We start from the raw sequence: 24,641 nt of genomic DNA, 5'->3' as shown, positions 1-24,641 counted from the left end.
TATTGCCCTGCTTGTCCATCATGGCTGTCATCAATACTTGCTTTAGCTCCCAATTCTCACAAAGAATCAAGCATTAAATGATCAGTCCTGTGTGAGCTTCTTACAGTACATATTTCTAACATTGCAGATGATCCTGAAGTTTGAACTCCCTGTCCATTTCTTCCCCAGTATTCAGTCCTCTATTTTTCAGTTGTTTCTGTAAAGCTCTTTAAATTCTGGCTAGAGAAACTCATATAAAAACTCAATACTTTGAAGAGAAAATATTGTTACTTATTTTGTGTAATAATTCATTAATTTATAGGACCAGGTTCATTCAGTTATTGATGAAATTATACTTACTACATATACAGAGTGTGTCCCATTTTTCCTTTTAAATGATGTGCGGTATTGCATGATGAACTTTTACTTTATGGATAATTACTTTGGAGCTTGCAAAAATTGTTCCAGTTTCTTTATTTCTTTTCCTCTCCACGTCTGACACTACTGCATTGTTCTATACAAGTAATCAATATTTGTTCATGAGTCTAGAAGAGCACTTGTCTGTAAGGTATGTTTGTCACTTGGTACTGTATATGTCTGCTCACAGTGCATATATACACACAAGTATTAGCCCCTTGATAGAAATGAGCAGCAACAACCATGAGTGTTTTTTTTCTTCTTCTCCAATATCCCTCAGATCTAGCTGGCAGCTATTATACTGCATATGCTTCCCCAGGTATTGAATATCTCAGTCCTGAAGGGATGTCGTGAGATAAAAGAAAATGCATGAAATACAGTAGATCTGGTAGCTTCTCTGGAGAGAGAAACAAAGTCACTACTCCACCTTATTAACCTTGCATCAGAACTGACCATCCAGCATAGAATATACAATGCATTATCCTACTTTCTTTTGTGAACTAGCTTTGAAGGAAAGACAAATTCTCATTATGGTAAACATGAAGAAATCTGCAGATGCTGGAAATTCAAGCAACACACAGAAAATGCTGGTGCAACACAGCAGGCCAGGCAGCATCTATAGGGAGAAACACTGTCGACGTTTCAGGCCAAGACTCTTCGTCAGGACTGATGAAGGGTCTCGGCCCAAAAAGTCGACAGTGCTTCTCCCCATAGATGCTGCCTGGCCTGCTGCGTTCCACCAGCATTTTGTGTGTGTTGCTTGTCGTTATGGTGTATCATTCTTTTTATTTTATATTAAATATCAAGGTATCATTCACTCTTAAAGTAGACAGAGTAATTAACCAAATGATAATGCTTTGAGGTATGTTTAAATAATATGGTTTATTTTTATATTTAATTTAGAATGGACTATTTAACTTCAGACCATCCGTTCGTCCAGTTCCTCTTGAAGTGCACATTCAAGGCTTCCCAGGCCAGCATTACTGCCCTCGCATGGCCACTATGAACAAACCAACATTTCAAGGTGAATTGTTACATTTCAAAATCAAGAGGAATCTTTTAAAATGTGTAATCTCTCCTTAAATAAGAGCAAGGATTCCATGCTTGGACTTTTTAAGGTATTGGTCAGATCACAGTTTTGGGCCCATCTCTAAGAAAAGGTGTACTGGCCTTAGAGAGGGTTCAGAGGAGGTTCACAAGACTGATTCTGGAGATGAACAGGTTAATATAGGCATAGTGTTTGATCATTCTGGGCCTGTACTTGCTGGAGTTTAGAAGAATGAGGGGGGATATCATTGAAACCTATTGAATATTGAAAGGCTGAAATAGAGTGGAAGTGGGGAGGATGTTTCCTATAATGGGGTGTCTGGGACCAGAGGGCATAACCTCAGAATAGATGAACATCCATTTCAAACAGCGATCAAGAGGAAATTTCTTTAGCCAGAAGGTAGTGAACCTGTATAGGGATCGCATTGATAGCTCTTCTAGTGTCAGAGTACTAAGATATGAGAGTGTCAACCAGATCTCAAGAAATGTCAGACAAACTTGTGTTGTTTTCTCTGGAGTGGCAGTAATGAACAGGTTAATGTATGAGGAGTGTTTGATGGCTCTGGGCCTGTATTCACTGGAGTTTAGAAGAATGAGGGGGAACCTCAATGAAACCTACCAAATATTGAAAGGCCTAGATAGAGTGAACATAGAGAATAGGTTCCCATTGTTGAGAGAGCCTAGGATGAGAGGGCACAGCCTCAGAACAGAAAATGTCACTGTAGAACAGAAATGAGGAGGAATTTTTTTCACCAAAGTGTGGTAAATATATGGAATTCATTGCGCAGTTGGTTGTGGAGGTCAAGTCATCATGTATATTTAAAGTGGAAGTTGATAGGTTCTTGATTAGTAAGAGTGTTCAAGGTTGTGGGGGAAAGGCAGGAGAATGATGTTGAGAGGGAAAATGAATCAGCAATGATTGGTGGATCATACTTAATGGGCTGAATGGCCTATTTCTGCTCCTTGATTTTATGGGTCTAAATCAGTCTGTTTCTGTTCGGCTAAACCGCAGAGCATTGTGAACCACTGAGTGCTATGTTGTACTGTGCTGCAATTTTAACTGACCATGAATTCATTAGCTTCTGATAAGACTACAAATTAAAACCAGCACTTCTATGATAATTTTTCCTTTTAATAGTAGATGATGTTTACCGGTGGTATGTACTTGAATAGATATTGATTGAAAAATATGAAAAGAATTTTGTGCATAGTCATTGTATTAGAAATTTTAAATTGCTTCAAGTATGAGAATGTAAATTAACTTTTGCAAAAATAATCCATAGCTGGTAACATTTAATTATACTGTAATTATTTTATTGTGTACCTAAAATAAGTCTAAATTGAATGACTTAGCACTGAAAGTGTGCAATATCTCATATCTGTCTAGAAGTCAGAAGTTTCCTTTTACATGCACGCTCTTAATTAAAAAGGAAAATAGCACCACTGCTTGACAGACACAGTTATCAAATTCAAAAATGAATCTGGAATGCATCACCTGCCAATATACTGGAGACAGGTTGTAGTGTTACCTTTATGAGGGAATTAGATAAGTATATTGGTGAGGTATATTTGCAAGGCGACGGAAAAGGGGCTCCCTCCTATTCAATTGCTGTAGTAGTGTGCTGGCACGTTCATAGTGGAATGTATGGTCTTGTTCTTTGCTATAACTATTCTTTCATTGTGAGTGATCTGAAATCTGTTGTGCTTGTTATCTGCACCCGCTTTTTGCAAATTACTTTTAAGTTCAACATGTAATATCAAATATGCCTTAAATCAAATATTTGAGTAAAGAGCCACAATTTACAAGTGATACTTTCCTCTGACCTTTGTTGTTGGGGTTCTCCATTGCATGGCCAAGAATGAGTAACAAGATTTCCCATAATAACCATATATTTGCAGTTTTCAGTTGCTACTGCATTTGAAATAAACTAAACCTGGCTGGACTGTATGCTCTCAGATTAGCAAAGCACAATATTGAAACATAGAAGTGAAGTCTTAAAACTGAAAAATGACATGCTTAGCTCATTTCACTAACAAGTGGTTATTAATTCCTTTGAGAGTACACTTCCTATTGATGGAGTAATAGCTGGAAAAATAAATTCTCAAAGTTTAGCTGTTATGTTATCATTGTTAACACTTGCACATTATTTTAGGTCAGACTAATTACAGTTATATGGCTAAGCTTATTAGCTGTATGACATAAATGTGTGTATTGATTTGAGGAAGAGGGCAGACTTGTCACTTCTGATTAATTACAGCCTGACAATAGCAAAGTACTAAACACTAATGAACAATAAATCTATTTTGGACTGATCAACACAGCTGTTCCTAAGGCACCAGTAAGTCATTAGATGTCAAGCGTTTACAAATAGTTATTTTTCTTAACAGCCATTCGGAGCCATTCTCCATCCAAGCCCGTGCTGATCTTTGTATCCTCCAGACGTCAGACTCGTCTCACAGCTTTGGATTTGATAGCCTTTTTGGCAGCAGAGGAAGACCCCAAACAGTGGCTGCACATGGATGAGAGAGAGGTACAATGCTCTACATGAAACCCTAATTGGTTTGGTTGTTATTTTGTTTTTCAAAAAAATTACTTTTATTGATATAGATGTTTTCCAGGTCAACAAAGTGAAGATGTGGATTCCTGCCAAGTCAGCAACTCATTAAACTACTTGTGTAACAGCCCAAGCTGAACAAATTAGATGTGCTAATAGAAAAATAGCAGGCTTATTCATTTGATCTATCTTTGACTGTAGATGTAGATGCATGCATTGATAGGACTGTGGAAACCTATTCCCAGATACAGACATTTGGTCAAAACGGTTGAAGATGTAAGCTCACTGTTTCCTTTTATGGTCAGTATGAAATCAAAGGGGCATTGGTCATATGCTAGAAGGGAACCAAATAATTGAAGTGTAGAGGGAAAGTCAGAAGTTGGGACCTTGCACAGAGATCATAGATAGATAGATAGATAGATACTTTATTCATCCCCATGGGGAAATTCAACATTTTTTCCAATGTTCCATACACTTATTGTAGCAAAACTAATTACATACAATACTTAACTCAGTAAAAATATGATATGCATCTAAAATCACCCTCTCAAAAAGCATTAATAATAGCTTTTAAAAAGTTCTTAAGTAGTTTACTTAAATACATTGAGTCCTAACCCTGGCACTTTAACATATCTTACTCCTGGCGGTTGAATTGTAAAGCCGAATGGCATTGGGGAGTATTGATCTCTTCATCCTGTCTGAGGAGCATTGCATTGATAGCAACCTGTCGCTGAAACTGCTTCTCTGTCTCTGGATGGTGCTATGTCGAGGATGTTCAGGGTTTTCCATAATTGACCGTAGCCTACTCAGCGCCCTTCGCTCTGCTACCGATGTTATACTCTCCAGTACTTTGCCCACGACAGAGCCCGCCTTCCTTACCAGCTTATTAAGACGTGAGGCGTCCCTCTTCTTAATGCTGCCTCCCCAACACGCCACCACAAAGAAGAGGGCGCTCTCCACAACTGACCTATAGAACATCTTCAGCATCTCACTACAAACATTGAATGACGCCAACCTTCTAAGGAAGTACAGTCGACTCTGTGCCTTCCTGCACAAGGCATCTGTGTTGGCAGTCCAGTCTAGCTTCTCGTCTAACTGTACTCCCAGATACTTGTAGGTCTTAACCTGCTCCACACATTCTCCATTAATGATCACTGACTCCATATGGGGCCTAGATCTCCTAAAGTCCACCACCATCTCCTTGGTCTTGGTGATATTGAGATGCAGGTAGTTTGAGTTGCACCATAGCACAAAGTCCTGTATCAGTTTCCTATACTCTTCCTCCTGTCCATTCCTGACACACCCCACTATGGCCGTGTCATCAGCGAACTTCTGCACATGGCAGGACTCCGAGTTATATTGGAAGTCTGATGTGTACAGGGTGAACAGGACCGGAGAGAGCACGGTCCCCTGCGGCGCTCCTGTGCTGCTGACCACCATGTCAGACCTACTGTCTCCCAACCGCACATACTGAGGTCTATCTGTCAAGTAGTCCACTATCCAATCCACCATGTGAGAGTCTACTCCCATCTCCGTTAGTTTGTGCCTTAAGATCTTGGGCTGGATGGTGTTAAAGGCACTAGAGAAGTCCAGGAATGTAATCCTCACAGCACCACTGACCCCATCCAGGTGAGAGAGTGATTTGTGCAGCAAATACGTGATAGCATCCTCCACTCCCACCTTCTCCTTACTCGCAAACTGAAGAGGATCCCGGGCGTGCCTGGTTTGTGGCCTCAGATTCTGTATTATCAGCTTCTCCATGGTCTTCATCACGTGCGACGTCAAGGTAACAGGTCTGAAGTCATTCAACTCCTTTGGTTGTGGTTTCTTCGGTACCGGGACAATACAGGATGTTTTCCACTGTCTGGGTACTCTTCTCTGCTCCAGGCTCATGTTGAAGATGCGCTGTAGTGGTTCTCCCAGCTCAGTCACACAGGCCCTCAGTAATCGTGGGGATACTCCATCCGGTCCAGCCGCCTTGCTGGTACAGATCTTCCTCAGTTGACCTTCCACCTGTGCAGCCGTAATCCTGGGCGTGGGCAAGGTTTCCTGTGAGTGGCTATTTTCCTGTGAGGGAAGTAAGAGGGAGGACGAGTAGAAAGACAAGCCTGGTGTGGAGTTCTGTGGTGAGGATGAGATTGTGCTGTCGAACCTATTGAAGAAGTTGTTCAGCTGGTTTGCTTTCTCCACATCTCCACTTATGTTTGCCCCCGGCTTTGCACCGCATCCGGTGATGATCTTCATCCCATCCCACACCTCCTTCATGCTTTTTTTCTAATCATAAATTAGGACAGGATATAAATAATCAACAGTAAGTAAAGAAGCCTTGGTGGAATAACAAGCAAGTGCTTTACTGTAAAATTTTATTTATTTATTTGTTTATTTAGTGCTACAGGGTGGAACAGACTCGTCCCAACCAATTAGCCATGCTGCCCAACAACCCAGCTACTTAACCCTAACCTAATCACAGGACAATTTAACTGTTAACTTCTACTAATTGACTTTAGAGTGAGAGAGGAAACCAGAGTAACCAGAGGAGACCCACACGGTCATGGGGAGAGCATATAAACTCATTGCAGACAGTGCCGGAATTGAACTCTGAACTCCAGCACTCTGTGCTATAATGGCGTCGGGCTAATCACTATGCTATCATGGAGTGTGCAGCATTTAGTCTCTCCTAGATCTACTTGAATTTATTTCAATTCTCAAAAATGAGCATTGCTTGTGGGAAGTCAAGTCTGACACAAAAATTGGGCAAAGGTTAGATAAAATCATGGCTTACAAATGATTATTATTGCATTCATTTCCAGGTAAATACAGTTTTAATGGTGTGGTACTGGTATAGCACCAGGTGATCTAATTTCTGAACCTTGATGGTTGAAATATAGAGTCAGACCAAGCTCCCAGGATTGAATTAATCTGAACACTAAATTCAACAACCAGAGAAAAGATACACATGGAAATGCAATGAAGAGCAGTTTGACTCTTCGCCCAAGACCAGGAAACTTCATATGACGCTGTAGCCACGTACCACAAAAGCCAACAGTTTTGATAAGCATTTTTGCTTCTTCATTATTCCAAATTTTGATAATTTCTTCTTGCAAGTTCTCTTCCTGTTCTTCCACCTTGCTAAGAAATGGGTTAATTACCCAGTCCAGAATTTCCAGATCATTCAAATCTTTGAATTATCCGTAAGTTCTGGCCAGTGTAATTAAATCCTTGAATCAATTCTGAAAATCCTTCTTCAGTGACTGCAGGTGTAAGTAGTACTCTTGCAAATCACTGTTTATGAAACAGAGTGCCATATTTTGCATGCAGGGAAACTGAAAACATTCATCACCCAATGTTTTGCTTATATGTTTCCAATTTTCAATAAAATTGGACACTGCACTTCTTGCATGGATTAAATTGAAATTCTCACCTTGCAGTTTCATATTTAGAATGTTTATTTTGTCATACAGATTAGCTAGGTATGCTACGTCCCCACTTAGAGGTTCAAACTTGTTTCCCAAGCTCTTGTTGGCTTTGAGGAAAAATTCAACCAGTGTCAAAAAGATCAACGTAGCAGCCTTTTCACAACCAACACACTTCAGTGTGAAGAAGCAAGCATTCCTCTTCATTATTATCTTGCATAACTGGCAAAATGTTCTGCTATTTAATGGATGAACTTTAATTTTGTAAATAGCAGATATTGCAAGAGTCATGCTTGAAAAATGTTGCTGGCTGAGGTTTTTGGCTGCAAGATGTTGACAATGAATTACACAATGGATTGCAAACAGACTTGGAATTTACTTTTTCATAAATGCCACTAAACCTGCATGACGACCTGCCATATATAGTGCTCCATCTGTTGCACAAGAAACTATGGTCCAAGTCAGAATACTTTTATCCTCAATATACGTTTTGAGCTCGCTGTAGATTGATTCTCCATTGATATATTTTTAACTTTTTACAAAAGAGAATGTCGTCATAAACTTTTCCATTTTTGATAAACCATACATATGCCGTTAACAATGCCTCATTGTCTCGCACAGTTGACTCATCCAGTTGTATCCCAACTTTTATTTTGTAGCTTTGTGCATAGTTGATACTTAATGTCTTCACTCGTTTCATCATTATGATGAGTTATTACTCAGAGGAATTGATTTTAAAATACTGGTATCCACTTTGAGAGCAGTGGTGAGCACTTCTGATACAGCAGGCATTATTAATCTTTCACCAATTATATGAGATTTTCTGCACTTTGCTGTTATTTTGGAAATGTTATAAGAAGCAATGAGACCACTAGCATGGTAATTTTTAGCTTTCTTGGCAAATGACTCGAGTGCAACATTTTTCAAATGTTTCTTTCATCTGCGGCTGAGTAATACCTTAAGTAGCCTTTTCAGGGTGTCTTTTACGGAAATGTTCCTGCAATTTTGATGGTTTCATGGCTATATTAGACAGTACAGTATTACAAATAAATCATATGGTGTGTTGCTAAGCTGACTGCAGTGGAATAAAGCCATACGCCAGGTAGGTAATATTGTATTGACACACTTTATGGAGTTTCTGTTTCTTAGCAGGATTAGAATTCAGGCTCCACTGCCTTCGGACTCATAGAGTTTGCGCCATATGTTTTTATCCATCCTTAACGGGGCTAAATTAAAATAAAAAATTAATGCAAACTGGGAATGCCTATCGGATGTTGACGAGGGCAGTGAGTTGGCACAGATGGTAGGATGGTAGCAGCACGTAAAGGAGCAGCAAGCCGAAGATGAAGACAATCACAACAGCAAAAATTATGTTGACAAGGATTCAGATTGGAATCTGAATGTTTGTCAGGATAGAGCTGGTGTTCAGCAAGCTACTTTTTATACTATTCCTGTTAGTGTGATTGACTAATCGCACAAGGTCTCATAACCCCCGAAGATGGTTCTTGATCGCACATGTGAAGCCAAGGTCACTTTGAACACTTCGAGGAAACCTTGGGGTTGGCAAGTTTACTGATTGGCTTTATTTCACTGTTTGGTTCCGGCCAGCATTGTGTTGTAGCACAACCTGTTTTCCATAGATCTATAGAGAAAGTTGAGAGTTTATTTGACTTACCAATTGTCGAATTGCATGAACTTGTTCTGTGCCGCGAATTAAGAGAAACTACTGGGCACCCTGGTTACTAATTTCTGCATTCTCAATAAGGTTAAGGTCGGATGAGATTACCGAGTTTCAGGCGTGTTGTGACGACGAGTTGCTCACTGCCTGCAGAGCTGTGGTTCTTCCTGTTTTCCACTGTCTCATCCTTTTTTTTATTGGAAGTGTCTGTTCTACTAACGGTCAGTCAGGTCTCGTGCTTCAAGCTAAGGTGCCACTTATTTCTACCCCCCCCCCCCCCCAATGACTTCTGTTTCCCCTAATGCCCTCTTGAGACATGTTGCCACCCCATTTGGAATCACTAGTCTAGACTGGATTGTAGCAAGCTGTCTCTTTTTGTGCTCTATCCTCCTTAAGATAAGGCAAACAATTCCATGTGTCTATTTTCTGCATTTCATGCACGTTTAGCCTGATCCCTCTGTGCAGCTGCATTCTATAGATGCTGTCCATTTAAGTAAAATTCTATTTTTCTATTCTTCCTACCTCAGTTAATAACCTGTTTCCACTCATTTTATTCCCATCTCACCCTCCCTACCTCTGTGTGTGTGTGTGTGTGTGTGTTTGTGTGTGTGTGTGTGTGTCTCTCTCTCTCTCTTTTTTTTAACATACCAGTGATACTAACTATAGAACCATAGAACACTACAGCACAGTACAGGCCCTTCAGCCCTCCATGTTGTGCTGACACATATAATCCTTAAAAAAAAGTACTACACCCACACTACCCCATAACCCTCCATTTTTCTTTCATCCATGTGCCTGTCCAAGAGGTTCTTAAATACCCCTGATGTTTTAGCCTCCACCACCATCCCTGGCAAGTCATTCCAGGAACTCACAACCCTCTGTGTAAAAAAAAAACTAACTAACTAACTTACCCCTGGTGTCTCTCCTAAACTTCCCTCCCTTAATTTTGTACATGTGCCCTCTGGTGTTAGCTATTGATGCCCTGGGAAACAGGTTCTGACTATCCACCCTATCTATGCCTCTTATAATCTTGTAGACCTCTATCAAGTCTCCTCTCATTCTTCTACGCTCCAAAGAGAAAAGTCCCAGCTCTGCTAACCTTGCTTCATATGACTTGTTCTCCAAACCAGGCAACATCCTAAAATGAGGTGACCAGAATTGAACACAATACTCTTAAGTACAGTCTCACCAGAGATTTGTAGAGTTGCAACATGACCTCTCTACTCTTGAACTCAATCCCCCTGTTAATGAAGCCTAGCATCCCATAGGCCTGATTCAAATTCCAAATAAAAACAGAAGATGGTGGGGAAGCTTTCAACAAGTCAGACAACGTCTATGGAAAGACCTTGCATTCAGATTTCCAGCAACCAAAGGTTTTTGAAATTGTTTTTCTTTCATAGTTGTTTTCAGCAATTTCAGATTAAGTATTAATAAAAATTATCAAATCTTACAACCAGCATTTTGTCCTGCATCTGAAATCTTAAATTTATAATGATTTGAAATGATGATGAAAATTAAATGATCAGTATTGTCAGCTTGGAACATTGTTCTAATAAGAGAGCTAAATGTCTGTTGAGTCAACTTGAAAACTTTGCCATCATTGTTGAAAAGAATTAGGTTGTGCAGTTTGTTAATTTGGCAGTGTCTTTTTTTTTTACATGCCATTGCTAATTAAGATGTGGATGATGCTGATGATATAAAAATGTTGGCCCTGAGGGCATTAAGGGTTTATCATGTGATGTATCACTGGTATTGGTAAATTGGTTTATTATTGTCACATGCATCAAGGTATGGTGAAAAACTTATCTTGCATACCATCCATTATTAAGGATGCCCAGCACCCAGGGCTTGCCCTTTTCTTACTGTTATTATCAGGTAGGAGATACAGAAGCCTGAAGGCACACACTCAACGATTCAGGAACAGCTTCTTCCCCTCTGTCATCTGATTCCAAAATGGACATTGATCCCATGAACACTACCTCACGTCATATATATATATATATATATATATAAAATTTCTGCTTTTGCACGATTTTTAATCTGTTCATTATACATATACTGTACAGGGTTTCACCTGCTATCCGAAGGTACAGCGTTCCTATGAAACCGTTCGTAAGCTGAAATGGCATAAAGTGAAGAAGCAATTACCATCAATTTATATGGGAAAAATTTTGAGCATTCCCAGACCCAAAAAATAACCTACCAAATCATACCAAATGGCACATAAAACCTAAAATAACACTAACATATAGTAAAAGCAGGAATGATATGATAAATACAGAGCCTATATAAAGTAGAAATAATGTACGTACAGTGTAGTTTCGCTTACCAGAATCGGGAAGATTGAGCCAAAACCAATTTATAGAAAAAAATCGGCACGTACACGCATGTGCACACACCTGCCCGTGCAAGGCTTCATGGTCATGGTAGTCTTTTTCAGGGTAAACACAAGTTTAAAGTGGGCGTCTATTTTCATAAAGTGAAAATCCTCTTTTGGTTAGCGAAAACAGATACTAATGTAGGTCTTTCGTAAAAGCGAACGTTCGGAAAGGGGGACACACCTGAATTTGATTTATTTATTTACTTTCTTCTTCTATATTAACTGCTTCTGCTAAGTTAAAAGATTTCACAACACATGCTGGTGATAATAAACCTGATTCTGATCTGTACAGACCAATTCATTACAGCAGTGCATTGAGGTAGTACAAAGTAAAAGAATAACAGATGACAAAATAAAGTGTTGCAGAAAAGAGAAAGTGGTCTGCATGTAGACAGTTAAGGTGCATGGTCACGATGCATTATATTGTGAGGTCAAGAGTCATAATAGGGTAATAGCAGGATAGAAGCTGTCCTTGGCCTTCTAGTATGTGCTTTCAGGCCTTTGTGTCTTCTGCCCTGTAGGAGGAGGAAAAGAGTGAATGTCTAGGATGGTGGGATATTTGAGTGCTGCCTGCTTTATCAAGGGAGTGAGAAGAATAGACAGAGTCTATGGAGGAGCAGCTGGTTTCCATGATGTGCTTCATAACCACAAGGCTAGCAATTCCTGGGGTAAAATGATATTTGGTTGCAGAAGAAAATGTTAGGAACTTGTTCATCAGTTTGTAGTTTATTTTCCTTGACACATCTTTGGAAAACAATTAGCAAAGGGGTGATTTTAACTACAATTTAATTATGTTAATTCCTATGGCTACAATTTAAGTTGATGTTTTTAGAGGCAATAAAAATAGATTCTGGAACAAACAAAAGTGCAATAAGTTGGATTTGTCAAGAATTCATCCGAGCAAAATATTCTTCAAACTATGCAGCTGATGCATTTGTATATGAATGCACATAACATATTTATACAGCATGGACTCAAAATCCATAACGTGGACTTTATTATAAACAGTTAATAAAATATATGGTTTTTAGCATCATCCTAATACTATAACTATTACAAATGCCATGGTAATTTCAATGTGCCTCATATGGTGTACTACTTCTTTTCACAGTTTCATAGATCATAAAATCATGTGTGTAAATAAATACACCCTAGGACATTTAATGTTTTGTGTGTGATGCATAGCACGCATTAGTTTTAATTCTGAACAGGTAGTATTGTGCTGAGTGTAAGCTGTTGTGTTTTCTGAAAATACAAAACTTTTAGTTTTGTGCAACAATACACCATTTACATATCTATTTTATTTCATATTGGTAAAAAGCCAAATTAGCATTATTTCCAGACATCTGCTTCTTCATCTCAAATGCTTTGAAATCAGAATCCAATTAATTAATTTGATGCAAGCATCAGCATACTGACCATACACTGCACAATACAACATAGAAGAGGTAAAACTTAAATGATTAGCTTCTAGAAATATATAATCCTGGACAAAAGATTAAACAAAACCATGGACTTCTTACTGTCCTCCTGTCTGGTAGGTGCTACAGGAGCCTCCATTCCTACACCAGCAGGCACAGGAAGAGCTTCTTCCCTGAGGCTGTGACCCTGCTGAACCTCACATCACAGTGCTAAGCAGTATTGCACCCATATTGTCCTGTCTCAGTACTTTTATATCTGTTTGCTGTAGCACTTACTTTTTATTCGCAGTTATTTTGTAAATAACACTATTCTTTGCATTTCTGGTTAGATGCTAACTGCATTTCATTGGCTTTGTGTCTGTACTCGGCACAATGACAATAAAGTTGAATCTAATCTAATTCAATCTAAATTAGATTAGAATCTCCAATTTGATCATGTCATCTTGTACCCTTTCAAGTGACCTATTACATTAGATATATATTGCAAGAAAAAGTTTGCAAACCCTTTGCAGCTACCTAGTTTTCTGTTCAATACTCGTAAAATGTGGTCTGATCTTCATCTAAGTCACAATAATAGACAAACACAATCTGCCTAAACTAATAACACACAAACAATTGTATTTTTCATGTCTTTATTGAACGCATTGTTAAATCATTCATAGTCCAGGCTGGAAAAAGTATGTGAACCCTTGTATTTAACAAATGGTATAGTCTCCTCTAGCAGCAATAACCTCCACCAAACATTTTCTGTAGCTGCTGATCAGACTTGCACAATGGCGAGGAGGAATTTTACACATAAGAAACTGTTTCACTTCACTAATATTTCTGGGATACCTTGCATGAACAGAACCTCTTCAGGTTATATCACAGCATCTCAATTAGGTTAAGGTCTGGACTCTGACTTGGCCATTACAAACCACAATTTTTTTCTTTTTAGACCATTTTGTTGTTGATTTACTTTTGTGTTTCTGATCATTATCTTGTGGCATCATCCAACATCTATTAAACTTCAGGTGATGGGCCGCTATCCTGATATTCTCTTGTAAAATGCTTTCATACAGTCTTGAATTCATTGTTCCCTCAATGATTGCAAGCTGTCCAGGCCCTGAGGCAGCAAAGCAGCCCCAAACCATGATGCTCCTTCCACCATGCTTCACAGTTGGGATGAGGTTTTTGTGTTTGTGTGCAGTGCCCTTTTTCCTCCAAACATAGCAGTGTGCATTTCTGCCAAAATCTGTTGGAGAACATTGTCCCAGAAGCATTGTGGGACAGCCAGGTGATCTTCTGCAAACTTGAGATGTGTACCAATGTTTTTGTTTTGAAGTGCAGAGGTTTCTTCAGTGGTGTCCTTCCATGAACATCATTTATGTGTTTTTCTTATAATGGGCAGCTGAACAGAGACTTTAGCAAGTTCTATAGATTTCTCCAGGTCCTTTGCTGTTACCCTTGGGTTCTTTTGCACCTCTTTCAGCATTGCACGTTGTGCTCTTGGTGCAATCTTTGTAGGACACCCACCGCTAGGGTGAGTAACAACACTACTGAATTTCCTCCATTTGTAAACAGTTTCACTTGGTGCTGATGGATGAACACTTTAGAAATGCTTCTGTAGTCTTTTCCAGCTTAAAGCATCTCTACAGTTCTTCTTCTAAAGTCCTCTGAAAGTTGTTTTGATTGAGGCATAATTTACATAAACAGATATTTCTTGAGAAGAGCAGGCTCCATCAGTAACCTGACTTGGTGTGTCTTTTTATAGGACAAGGCACCTCCAATCTCATTCCATTGATTGGAACACCTGACTCCAAATAGCTTTTGTAAAAGGTTTTACCCCAGAGGTTCACATATGTTTTTGAATCTAGATTATGATTGTTTAAATGGTGTACTCAGTGTTGATGAGAAGAAGTACAATTGTTAGTGTGTTATTAGTTTAGGCTATTTATGTTTGTCTATTATTGTGACTTAGATGAAGATCAGACCACATTTGATGAGTACTTATGCAGAAAACCAGGTACTGTAATTGCAATGGGTTCACAAACCTTTTCCTTACAACTGTAAATGATGCACAAAAATTGGAATTCTTCCAAGCCATCAACAAGATGCCCCTAGATGCTTCCCATGGAATAGCAGCCATATATCTAAATAACAACTTATCCTTGAAAATGGAGTATCCATGTGTGAATTGTAATATTCTAAGATATTAAAATGACTTTGGAAAAAGTAGTTAAGTTTCCTCCAAAAAGTGACATCTCAGAGTCTGCTAATTATTGAAGTTATTGCTAATAAAACCTGCTTAGGAGAAACAGCTCTTAACTGGCTATAGCATTGACTTTGGAACAGGTAATGTGATGGCATAAAACATTAAAAAGTGATCAGGTTCAGACATCTTTGGGAACTTCATTTTTGGATGGTGATACTGAACAAGCTAGCTTTTACTGCAACTCTAGATGTGTTTAACCATGTTATATGCAATGTCTTGTGAGATACTCTTGCATGTTGTTGGGATGTTGGTTCTAAGATTTTGACATGTTGACAACCATGTGTGTGCAAATCTCAAATGTTTCACGTGCAGGAAGATGGTGCTCTCTGCTCCTCTGAATTGAGAGTGCTATCAAATAACCTGAGTCATTCTACTGTGTATCTTCAGCTAATATACGAGGCTTGTAAGTTCCTAATATTCCTGGAGTGATGCCAACTGGAATTTAGCTATCTGGCACTTTGCTCTTAGTAGGGTCAGCCATGGCTCTAAGGTCAAGGGGGAGGTTCCAGATAAATAACAATCCAATCAACACCTCGGCTGTGGAGCTGGTAAAAGACAATTGCAAGGCGAGAGGAAGGCTACAGCAGTGAAGGGTCCCCAGTCTTCTTGTACTCCATGCTACTGAGCCTTGACTCCAATTTGTCATGGGACCATGTGGTATCTTATCGTTCATCAGCTTCCCCACACTAAACAAAATTACACACGGGTCTTCTCCAGTAAGGGAATCCACCCTAACATCCTCGTTATGTGGATCTTAGATTTGCTTCTACAGCCACCAATGACCCACCAATAAACAACCCCTTTAGAGAACACCGTACTCGATTCGAGTGATCGAACTACTACTATGTGGAGTAGTACATATAGCATTACTACTATGTGATCGAACTACCAGCTTTGTGGAGTACTTCACCATGTCTTCAACCTGAGCCTGAGTCTTCAGAGGCTTCCTGTGCTGTGGAAAACGTCCTGCCTCATTCCTGTACCGAAGACGTTGCGCCCCAGTGGCTCCAATGACTACAGACTGGTGGCATTGACCTCCCACATCATGAAGACCCTGGAGAGACTTGTTCTAGAGCAGCTCCGGCCTATGGTTAGGCCACACTTAGACCCCCTCCAGTTCACCTATCAGCCCCGACTAGGAGTTGAGGATGCCATCGTCTACCTGCTGAACCGTGTCTACGCCCACCTGGACAAGCCAGCGAGCACTGTGAGGATCATGTTTTTTGACTTCTCCAGTGCGTTCAACACAATCTGCCTTGCTCTGCTGGGTAAGAAGCTGACAGTGATGCAGGTGGATGCTTCCCTGGTGTCATGGATTATTGATTACCTGACTAGCAGACCGCAGTATGTGCGCTTGCAACACTGTGTGTCAGACAGAGTGGTCAGCAGCACTGGGGCTCCACAGAGGACTGTCCTGTCTCCCTTTCTCTTCACCATCTACACCTCGGACTCCAACTACAGCACAGAGTCTTGCCATCTTCAGAAGTTTTCTGATGACTCTGCCATAGTTGGATGCATCAGCAAGGGAGATGAGGCTGACTACAGGGCTACGGTGGGAAACTTTGTCACATGGTGCGAGCAGAATCATCTGCAGCTTAATGTGAAAAAGACTAAGGAGCTGGTGGTGGACCTGAGGAGGGCTAAGGTACCGGTGACCCCTGTTTCCATCCAAGGGGTCAGTGTGGACATGGTGGAGGATTACAAATACCTGGGGATACGAATTGACAATAAACTGGACTGGTCAAAGAACACTGAAGCTGTCTACAAGAAGGGTCAGAACCAACTCTATTTCCTGAGGAGACTGAGGTCCTTTAACATCTGCCGGACGATGCTGAGGATGTTCTATGAGGCTGTGGTGGCCAGTGCTATCATGTTTGCTGTTGTGTGCTGGGGCAGCAGGCTGAGGGTAGCAGACACCAACAGAATCAACAGACTCATTTGTAAGGCCAGTGATGTTGTGGAGGTGGAACTGGACTCTCTGATGGTGGTGTCTAAAAAGAGGATGCTGTCCAAGTTACATGCCAACTTGGACAATGACTCCCATCCACTCCATAATGTGCTGGTTAGGCACAGGAGTACTTTCAGCCAGAGACTCATTCTACCGAGATGTAACACTGAGCGTCATAGGAAGTCATTCCTGCCTGTGGCCATCAAGCTTTACAACTCCTCCCTCGGGATGTCAGACACCCTGAGCCAATAGGCTGGTCCTGGACTTATTACCTCTTGGCATGATTAACTTATTATTTATGGTTTTCTATTGCTATATTTCTTCACTATTCTTGGTTGGTGCGGCTGTAACGAAACCCAATTTCCCTCGGGATCAATAAAGTATGTCTGTCTGTCTATACACTGCAAAGTGGATTAAGGGAGCATATGCTTCTGATGGTAGTTGGGCTTCTGATGTTAATAAGAGTGTTGTTACAATTGCACTAATTCAGGTCTTGTGTTACTCTTCTATTTATTTTGACAGTATATATCTGTATATTTGGGGATTTAGGAAATGATTAATTTTTGACTAAGTTCCTAATCGCTAAGCTACACTGAACTAAAAGCTTAGGCCATTCAGTTTTCTTTCTTGGTAACCTGCTGCATTATGAACATTTTGCTAAGACTTTTTAGTCTAGCACTAAACTACTACTGGAGTCCCTTAGGTACATGAACCTGATCAGTTCCCTATGTTTTAAAGCAGCATACTATCAATGACCCCCATGAATCTAATAGTAGGTGGTTCAATAATATGTCATTTGGAGGTTGTTGAAGGTGATTACTTCCCTGTCAATTCTGTAACACAGCTTGTGTGTTGTATGACTCTTCCTGTGTTCCATCCAATTATCTGACTCTCAGACTAATCAGTGACAAAATAATGGAAGGAACCATCAAAAGTTTATTATTTGCCTTCTACTCCCAATAATCTACTCAGCAGTAGCTTGCACAAGTACTATTTTGTTTCAGACCTCATGGATATGATTATCCATGCAAGGGCAAAAAGATCAGCTGAAGTAGAGGTGACTGCCTTTTGACATCAAGGCAGCATTTGAGCAATTAATTGACTACAGTACGAGAGGCCTAGTAAAACTGGTCAGTTAAGAAAAACATGCAACTAGAATCAAGCATAGCACAAAAGGTACTGTGGTCATTGATATGTGTGTGTGTTGGGGGGGGGGGTTAATTCAGCAAATTCAGCATAGCACTGCAAGGATTCCTCAGGCAACATCCTTGGCCCAACTTCTCATGATAGTGTCTTGATCATAAAATTGAAACTGGGACCAATCAATAATCTTTGTAATATGATTAGCCCATTCTAATTTCTCACTTCTTTTCCCACAATTCCGCTGGTAATAAAGGAGTTCAAACTGGCTTGCAATAAATCCTGGAGAACGTCCAGGCTTGGACTGTTCATTGGCAATAATGTTCTGCATTGCAAATGTATCTGGCAATTGATATCTTTAACAAAAGGGAGTTTTATCATGTCACTATTCAAGGCACTGAAAGGGGTGGAAAGCCTATGACTTATTTGTATTAGATACCTAGCTTGATAATGTCAGTGATTAAGGTATGGATTTTGCAATAGAATGCAAGGAAAATAGTTAAAGTATTACCAGTAATTAATTGAAAAAATTTTTGCTCTCATTTTCTTGTCCAACATACCAACAATGAAAGAGGTTCAATAAGACTGTTTCTGAGCTAAGACTGGATATAATCAGTTTTCTTTTGAAAAGTAAAATGCTGTTTTCAGATGATGTTGCCAAGGAGAGTATGTAAATGGTGAAGGATAAGCTATTGGAGAACAGCAATAAGAATTTAGTGAGCGTGAAAATAGGATTCTCTGGTGTGATGTGGGTTTCACAGTTTATCTCCAATCATCTTCTTGATGTTCATAATAATATCCTAATGATTAATTAGTTAATAGCAGTGTACTTAAATTGTGCAGTAATTAATGATTAATAAACATTGCAGTATCTTACTCCCAGTCTAACCTTGATAATGTGATAATTATTCCATGCATCTCTTATGTTTAACTGCATAATTATATTTCTGCAATGATTTTTTTTCAAAACAACATTGCTATTTTTATAAAAGTTCTTTGGCAACACATTATTTACTTATTGTTATAGTTATGCATGGGTTAGAAAAGTTTAGATTCGTCTGGAGCTACAGTAGTGATGATTAATGCAAACACATAACTGTCTCCTAGCAGCAGCCTGGGTTTCCTGCTATTAACAACACAGCAGATTCATTAAGCAGGTAGCAGCCTCTCTACTAGGAACTTTTACAATTTGCATGACAGATCCTTGGGTATTGCATACAGGAAAGAATGGCCACAATCAATGTATGTAAATGAAAATAGAATAATCTGTGCTGAAAGAATTAATCCTTACCCAGTGAGGAGGGAGCAGTATTTATGCCGTTGTTTGTGGTGATGTATTAGAAAGAGGATGGTTACACACTGCCTCCCAACCCAAAAGTGACCCATTCATTTCTGGGTTTTTTTAATGAATCGTCATTTCATACCAGTATTTAACACATTATACTGTATGATTGAATCTGCTTTGTAAAACCTTATTGAAATTTTTACATCAAAATACCTTATTGCCTCTTTCATAACTATGATTCCAATATTTCTATTGTGGGTTATACTTGTTACCTTCTAATTAGTGGGAATCATTATAGAATAAGTAGAATATAAAAAGATTATTGTTAGTGCTTCCACGATTTCCATAACTGCCAAGTTCAAAATATCAAGATACAGGAAAAAGAGAGTTGGTCCAATTTTGTTTGTTTCATTGACAAAATGATTGATTATATCCCTGATAGATAGAGTAGTCTGTCTTCAAAACCCAGAGGATATTAGCTAAGCATATCAGCAATCAATGCAGAAATCTGAGAGACTGCCTTCAACTCTAACAGAACCACTCTAGGAAAACCAGGAGTAAAAGTTTGTAGCTATACAACAGAATATGTGTTGAAGTACTTAACTCATTCCTAAATGTTTCTCCATTTGAGCCTATTTGTCCAGAAACTTGTGTATGTTAATGTATCAGTGGGTGGAATTGTAAAATAATTTTATTAACGCATAGGCGATCTCGGATAGGAATACTATCACAATTGCCTTCCTTGCAGTTCCAGGGACTCAGGCTTAATACCGATTGTCGGATACTGTGTCTATGGCCTTTCACATGGATCACTTGGATTTTCACTCTGCTTCATTTTCCTCCTATCTCCCTAGAATATCCATAGAAGTTAACTGACTTTTGAACCACCCTTTGGTATACAAAAGTGGCACAAGAACCAAAAAGGTGCTGATGATATGTTTTGGGTAAATAAATTTGCAGGTTCATTGAAAAGGAAAGAGAATGAGATTACCGGGTAATAAGTTTGGTCTGCTGGGTGCTGTTATTGACCCAATGGGCAAAATACTTCCCTTTTATGCTGTAACAAGTCAGTAAATTCCCTTTGGGACAATGTAAAATATTGCTGGTCTCAATTCATTCTGAGTTTTTATATTGCAGTTACTGCATAATGAATCGTGATATGAAGGATTATAACTTCAAAGGATCTATACTTGTTCAGCTGTAAAAAGAACAGCAAATAATGAGCAATCAGAATTGTGATTCCTTAAGGATCTAGTGACAGAGAAAGTATTTTTGAACTAAAATGTGTTCTGCTCTTTATCTTTATAGATGTATGATATAATTGAGATGGTGAGAGATTCTAATCTAAAACTGACCTTAGCCTTTGGTATTGGACTACATCATGCCGGACTGCATGAGTGTGACCGGAAACATGTGGAAGAACTGTTTGTCAATTGCAAGATTCAAGTGAGCAGCTTCTCATAATAACCAGTTTATTTCATTATTTTAAAGTTGAAATGAATTTAATTCTGTTTGTGCTTTTACTCTCATAGGTTCTTATTGCCACAAGCACTTTGGCTTGGGGAGTTAATTTCCCTGCTCATCTTGTCATTGTAAAAGGTACAGAGTATTATGATGGAAAAACAAGACGTTACGTGGACTTTGCAATTACAGGTGGGCTACTCAAATGTGGTGGTGACCTTCTCGTTCTCTTCTGATATTTGTTACATGTTTTTTCTTAGTATTTCCCAATTATTTTATTTAAAGAGATTAAGTAATTGAAAAAGCCTGCTAAAGCTTTCGCTTTCTCAGTGATGCTCAACATTTGGGCATTCAGCCTTATTGGAGTCAAGGGATCTTCCTATTCAGCAATTCTGGTGCAAGTAAACAAGAAGAAGATATTAACTTCTTTCTAGACTTACAGCGCTACAAGCTAGCTATCTAAAAGTCCAACTGTTGATCTATGAAATTAGTCATCTTTCAAAAAAATTACATTCCACGCATTGTAATTAGCTAAATCTTCCAACAACCAATTTGCAATTGCCACGTTGTCAACACTGGCTGCAAGCAACAAAAACATTCTGTTTTGCTTCTTCCAGTGATCCAATGATTTTGTAACATCTGAAACTTGTTCCTCATCTCCAAATAATTGCCTAAAGTCATTTGGCATATTCATAGAGTCAAACAGTACAGAAGCAGACTTCAGTGCTTTGTGCTCATGCCAATCATTAATCTATTGAGAATAATTCTATTTACCAGCATTTGTACCATAGCATTCTATCTGTTGATGTTTCCATTGCTCATTTCAATACTACTTAGATATTGTGAGAGTATCTGCTTCCACCACTCATTCAGGCATTGTGTTGCAAAACCCAATTGCCATCACAATGAAAAAGCTTTTCCTCAACCTCCTGCCTAGTTCCTTTAGTTTTACATACATCTGCTATAGGGAGAAGGTTTCTAACAATCTACCTTATCTATGCCACTTATAATTTTGATCTATGCCACTTCTTCTAATCTATGCCACTTCATTCAGATCCTTCCTCAATCTCTCAACAGTCTTTAACATAACCAAAATGATGCATCCCCAGCAACATCCTGGTAAATTTCTGCATCTACTCCAGAGTGGTCATGTCTTTTCTATAGTGTTGTGACCAGAAAGGTTTGCATTACGCCAGCTATGGCCTAACAAAGTTTTCGGAAGTTGAATCCCTTCTCTTATATTCTGCGCCCTGGCTAATGAAGACAAGTATCCTCTGCACCTTCACTATCCAATTCTACTTGTGCTACCAGCTTCAAGAATCTTTGCACTTGTATGCCTACTAATCAGACAGGATCTCCCCTAACAAAATCATATTGACTCTTTGATTAATCCTTGCCTTTCTAAATGCAGTTTATCATTATCATATTTTTCTGATAACTTCCATACAATTGACATTAAACTAACAAGTCTGCAATTTCCTGTCTTATCTCTGCTGCCTTACTTGAATAAGAGTACCACATTTTCTGTCATCTAGCAGCCGATCTGTAAGCAGAAAAGGTTTGAAAATTCCTTTCAGGACTTCAGTATTTTCCTCCTCTGCCTTGCATAGCAGTCTGGAAGACATCTCATCAATCCATCTTTTAAGACCAGTAAGAAATTTGAAAACATCTCCTTATTAATAAAAAAAGTTTTAGAATTTTGCTATCCTGACCCTGAATTTTCCAACTATAATGTCCTTCTCCTTAGTTAAAACAGGTGTTAAGTGTTTATTCAAGCTCCTGCCTGCATCTTCTGATTCCATGCATAGATTGCATGGTCCTTAATGGGTTCTATCATTTCCCTGTTACTTTTGAATGTTAAAAAGTACTTTCAGATTTTCTTTAATCTTGATCAATGCTGATATTTTGTGCTCTCTAATTCTAATACCCTTCTATATTTTCTATATTCTTGAAGGGCATCCTATAGTTTCAGTTCAATTACTTTCACTATGTTTTCCTTTTTTAATCTAGCAATTGATATCCCTTGACATCCAGGATTCCTTATATTTACTGTCTGAACCTTTCACCTTTATAAGGACATGATGGCCCCAAACTCCCATTGTTTCACTTTTGAAAGAGTTCCTTTAGTCAAATATAGACCCACCTGCAAGTGTGCCTAATATTTCCAAGTCTTACCCTGCTGCCCAACCACACCAACTCTGAACTTTAAATGTCAGACCATCCTTATCCCTTTCCATGACGACCGTGAAAGTTAGAGCTATGGTCAATATCTGAAGACCTTTCTGTTTGACACCTCAGTCATTTTTCCAGCTCCGTTGCACAAGATTAGGTTCAGGACTCCTCTTTCTCTAATACAAATCTCTCAAAAAGCTCTCTTGGGTAGACTGTGGCTACACCTTCCATTTAATATTGGTGAAAATGAACTCTCCTACTGTTACATCTATTGCTCTTGAATCCGTCTATGAATGGAAAGAAAGAGGACAGACCCAGAATAAAATAGTGGAGGGGAGAGGGAGATGCTCGAGCTGGTGGGTAATAGGTGGAACCTGATAGGAGAGGACAGTGGCCCGTGGAGTACAGGGATTCCAACTTTTTGAGGCCTTTGCGTCTTATACCTATCATCTCCTGGTTTCTTACGTAATTCCCACATTTCACTCTCCCTCAGATATCTGTCTCTCTTATCTGAATTCATCTATTATCCCATCATTTTATTCTGGCTTCTATCCACATTTTACCCAGTCCTGATGAAGGGTCTTGGCCCCAAAATGACAACTGTTCATTTTCCTCCAGAGATGCTACCTTACCTGCTGAATTCCTACAGCAATGTTTGTGTAATAATCCAGAAATCGCAACATTTGAGGTCCTGTTTTCCAAAGTCCATCGAGTCTGCCTGCAAAGCATGAAACACTTTTCCACCAGGTCTTTGGTACTGTCATACATGGAAAGTGAAAGAGAGACGCAGGTGCATCCTGGGAGAAAGATCCGGCAGCTGAGTGATGAAAATCAGGATGCCCATCTGCAAAGATTGTAGGGCTGGAGAAAGCCGAAAAACAGTTGGTAGGAAAGAGATTGGAGAAAGTTTTGAAAACAAAGATGTGAATTTTAAAATTGAAGTGTCTTTTAGCTTGGAGCTATTGTAGCGCAGTGGCTTAAGCTAGTCAAAAATAATTTTATGATGAATTTGAACAGAAAGAAATAACAAAACATTTCAGGTACAATGAATAAAAATACTGAGTTTATATCACTCTTTTTACACCAGAAGACAACTTACAAGAATTAATTACATTTGAAGTATTCATTTTTACATAGGCAAACATATTTTAGGCTAGAATGCACTCAACAAAGTCATAAAATCAACATAGTGATAGATCCACTTAAAAGTGTTTCTCAGGAGATAAATTGAGGAATAACTGTTGGCATGGGTCAGGAAAACAGCCTTCCTTTTGTATAATGCTATTGGGGATCTTTTCCCAATCAGGTAGAAAATGCATTAACACCACAAGACATAGGAACAGAATTAGGCCATTTGGCCCATCTAGTTGGGACTGCCATTTCATCATGGCTGATCCATTTTCCCTCTCAACCCCATTCTCCCCATAACATGCTGACTAATCAAGAACTTTCACCCTCTGCCTTAAATACACATAATGAGGTGGCTTCCAC

General features: G+C 39.1%; 1 protein-coding gene across 2 annotated transcripts in view; it reads left to right on the top strand.

Moving 5' to 3' along the window:
- Positions 1-24,641, top strand: part of ascc3 (activating signal cointegrator 1 complex subunit 3) — a 360,447-nt gene that overhangs the window by 230,584 nt on the left and 105,222 nt on the right. For both annotated transcript variants that reach the window (XM_073056467.1, XM_073056468.1), the window contains exons 29-32: positions 1,300-1,420; positions 3,832-3,974; positions 20,826-20,963; positions 21,050-21,170. In XM_073056467.1, coding sequence (XP_072912568.1) covers positions 1,300-1,420; positions 3,832-3,974; positions 20,826-20,963; positions 21,050-21,170 — 523 coding nt within the window. The remainder of the gene's footprint in view (positions 1-1,299; positions 1,421-3,831; positions 3,975-20,825; positions 20,964-21,049; positions 21,171-24,641) is intronic.

This window comes from Hemitrygon akajei, chromosome 9 (assembly GCF_048418815.1).
Source record: "Hemitrygon akajei chromosome 9, sHemAka1.3, whole genome shotgun sequence".
Taxonomy (NCBI): domain Eukaryota; kingdom Metazoa; phylum Chordata; class Chondrichthyes; order Myliobatiformes; family Dasyatidae; genus Hemitrygon; species Hemitrygon akajei.
The sequence above is the reverse complement of the archived record's forward strand: the minus strand, read 5'-3'. Positions and strand labels throughout refer to the sequence as shown.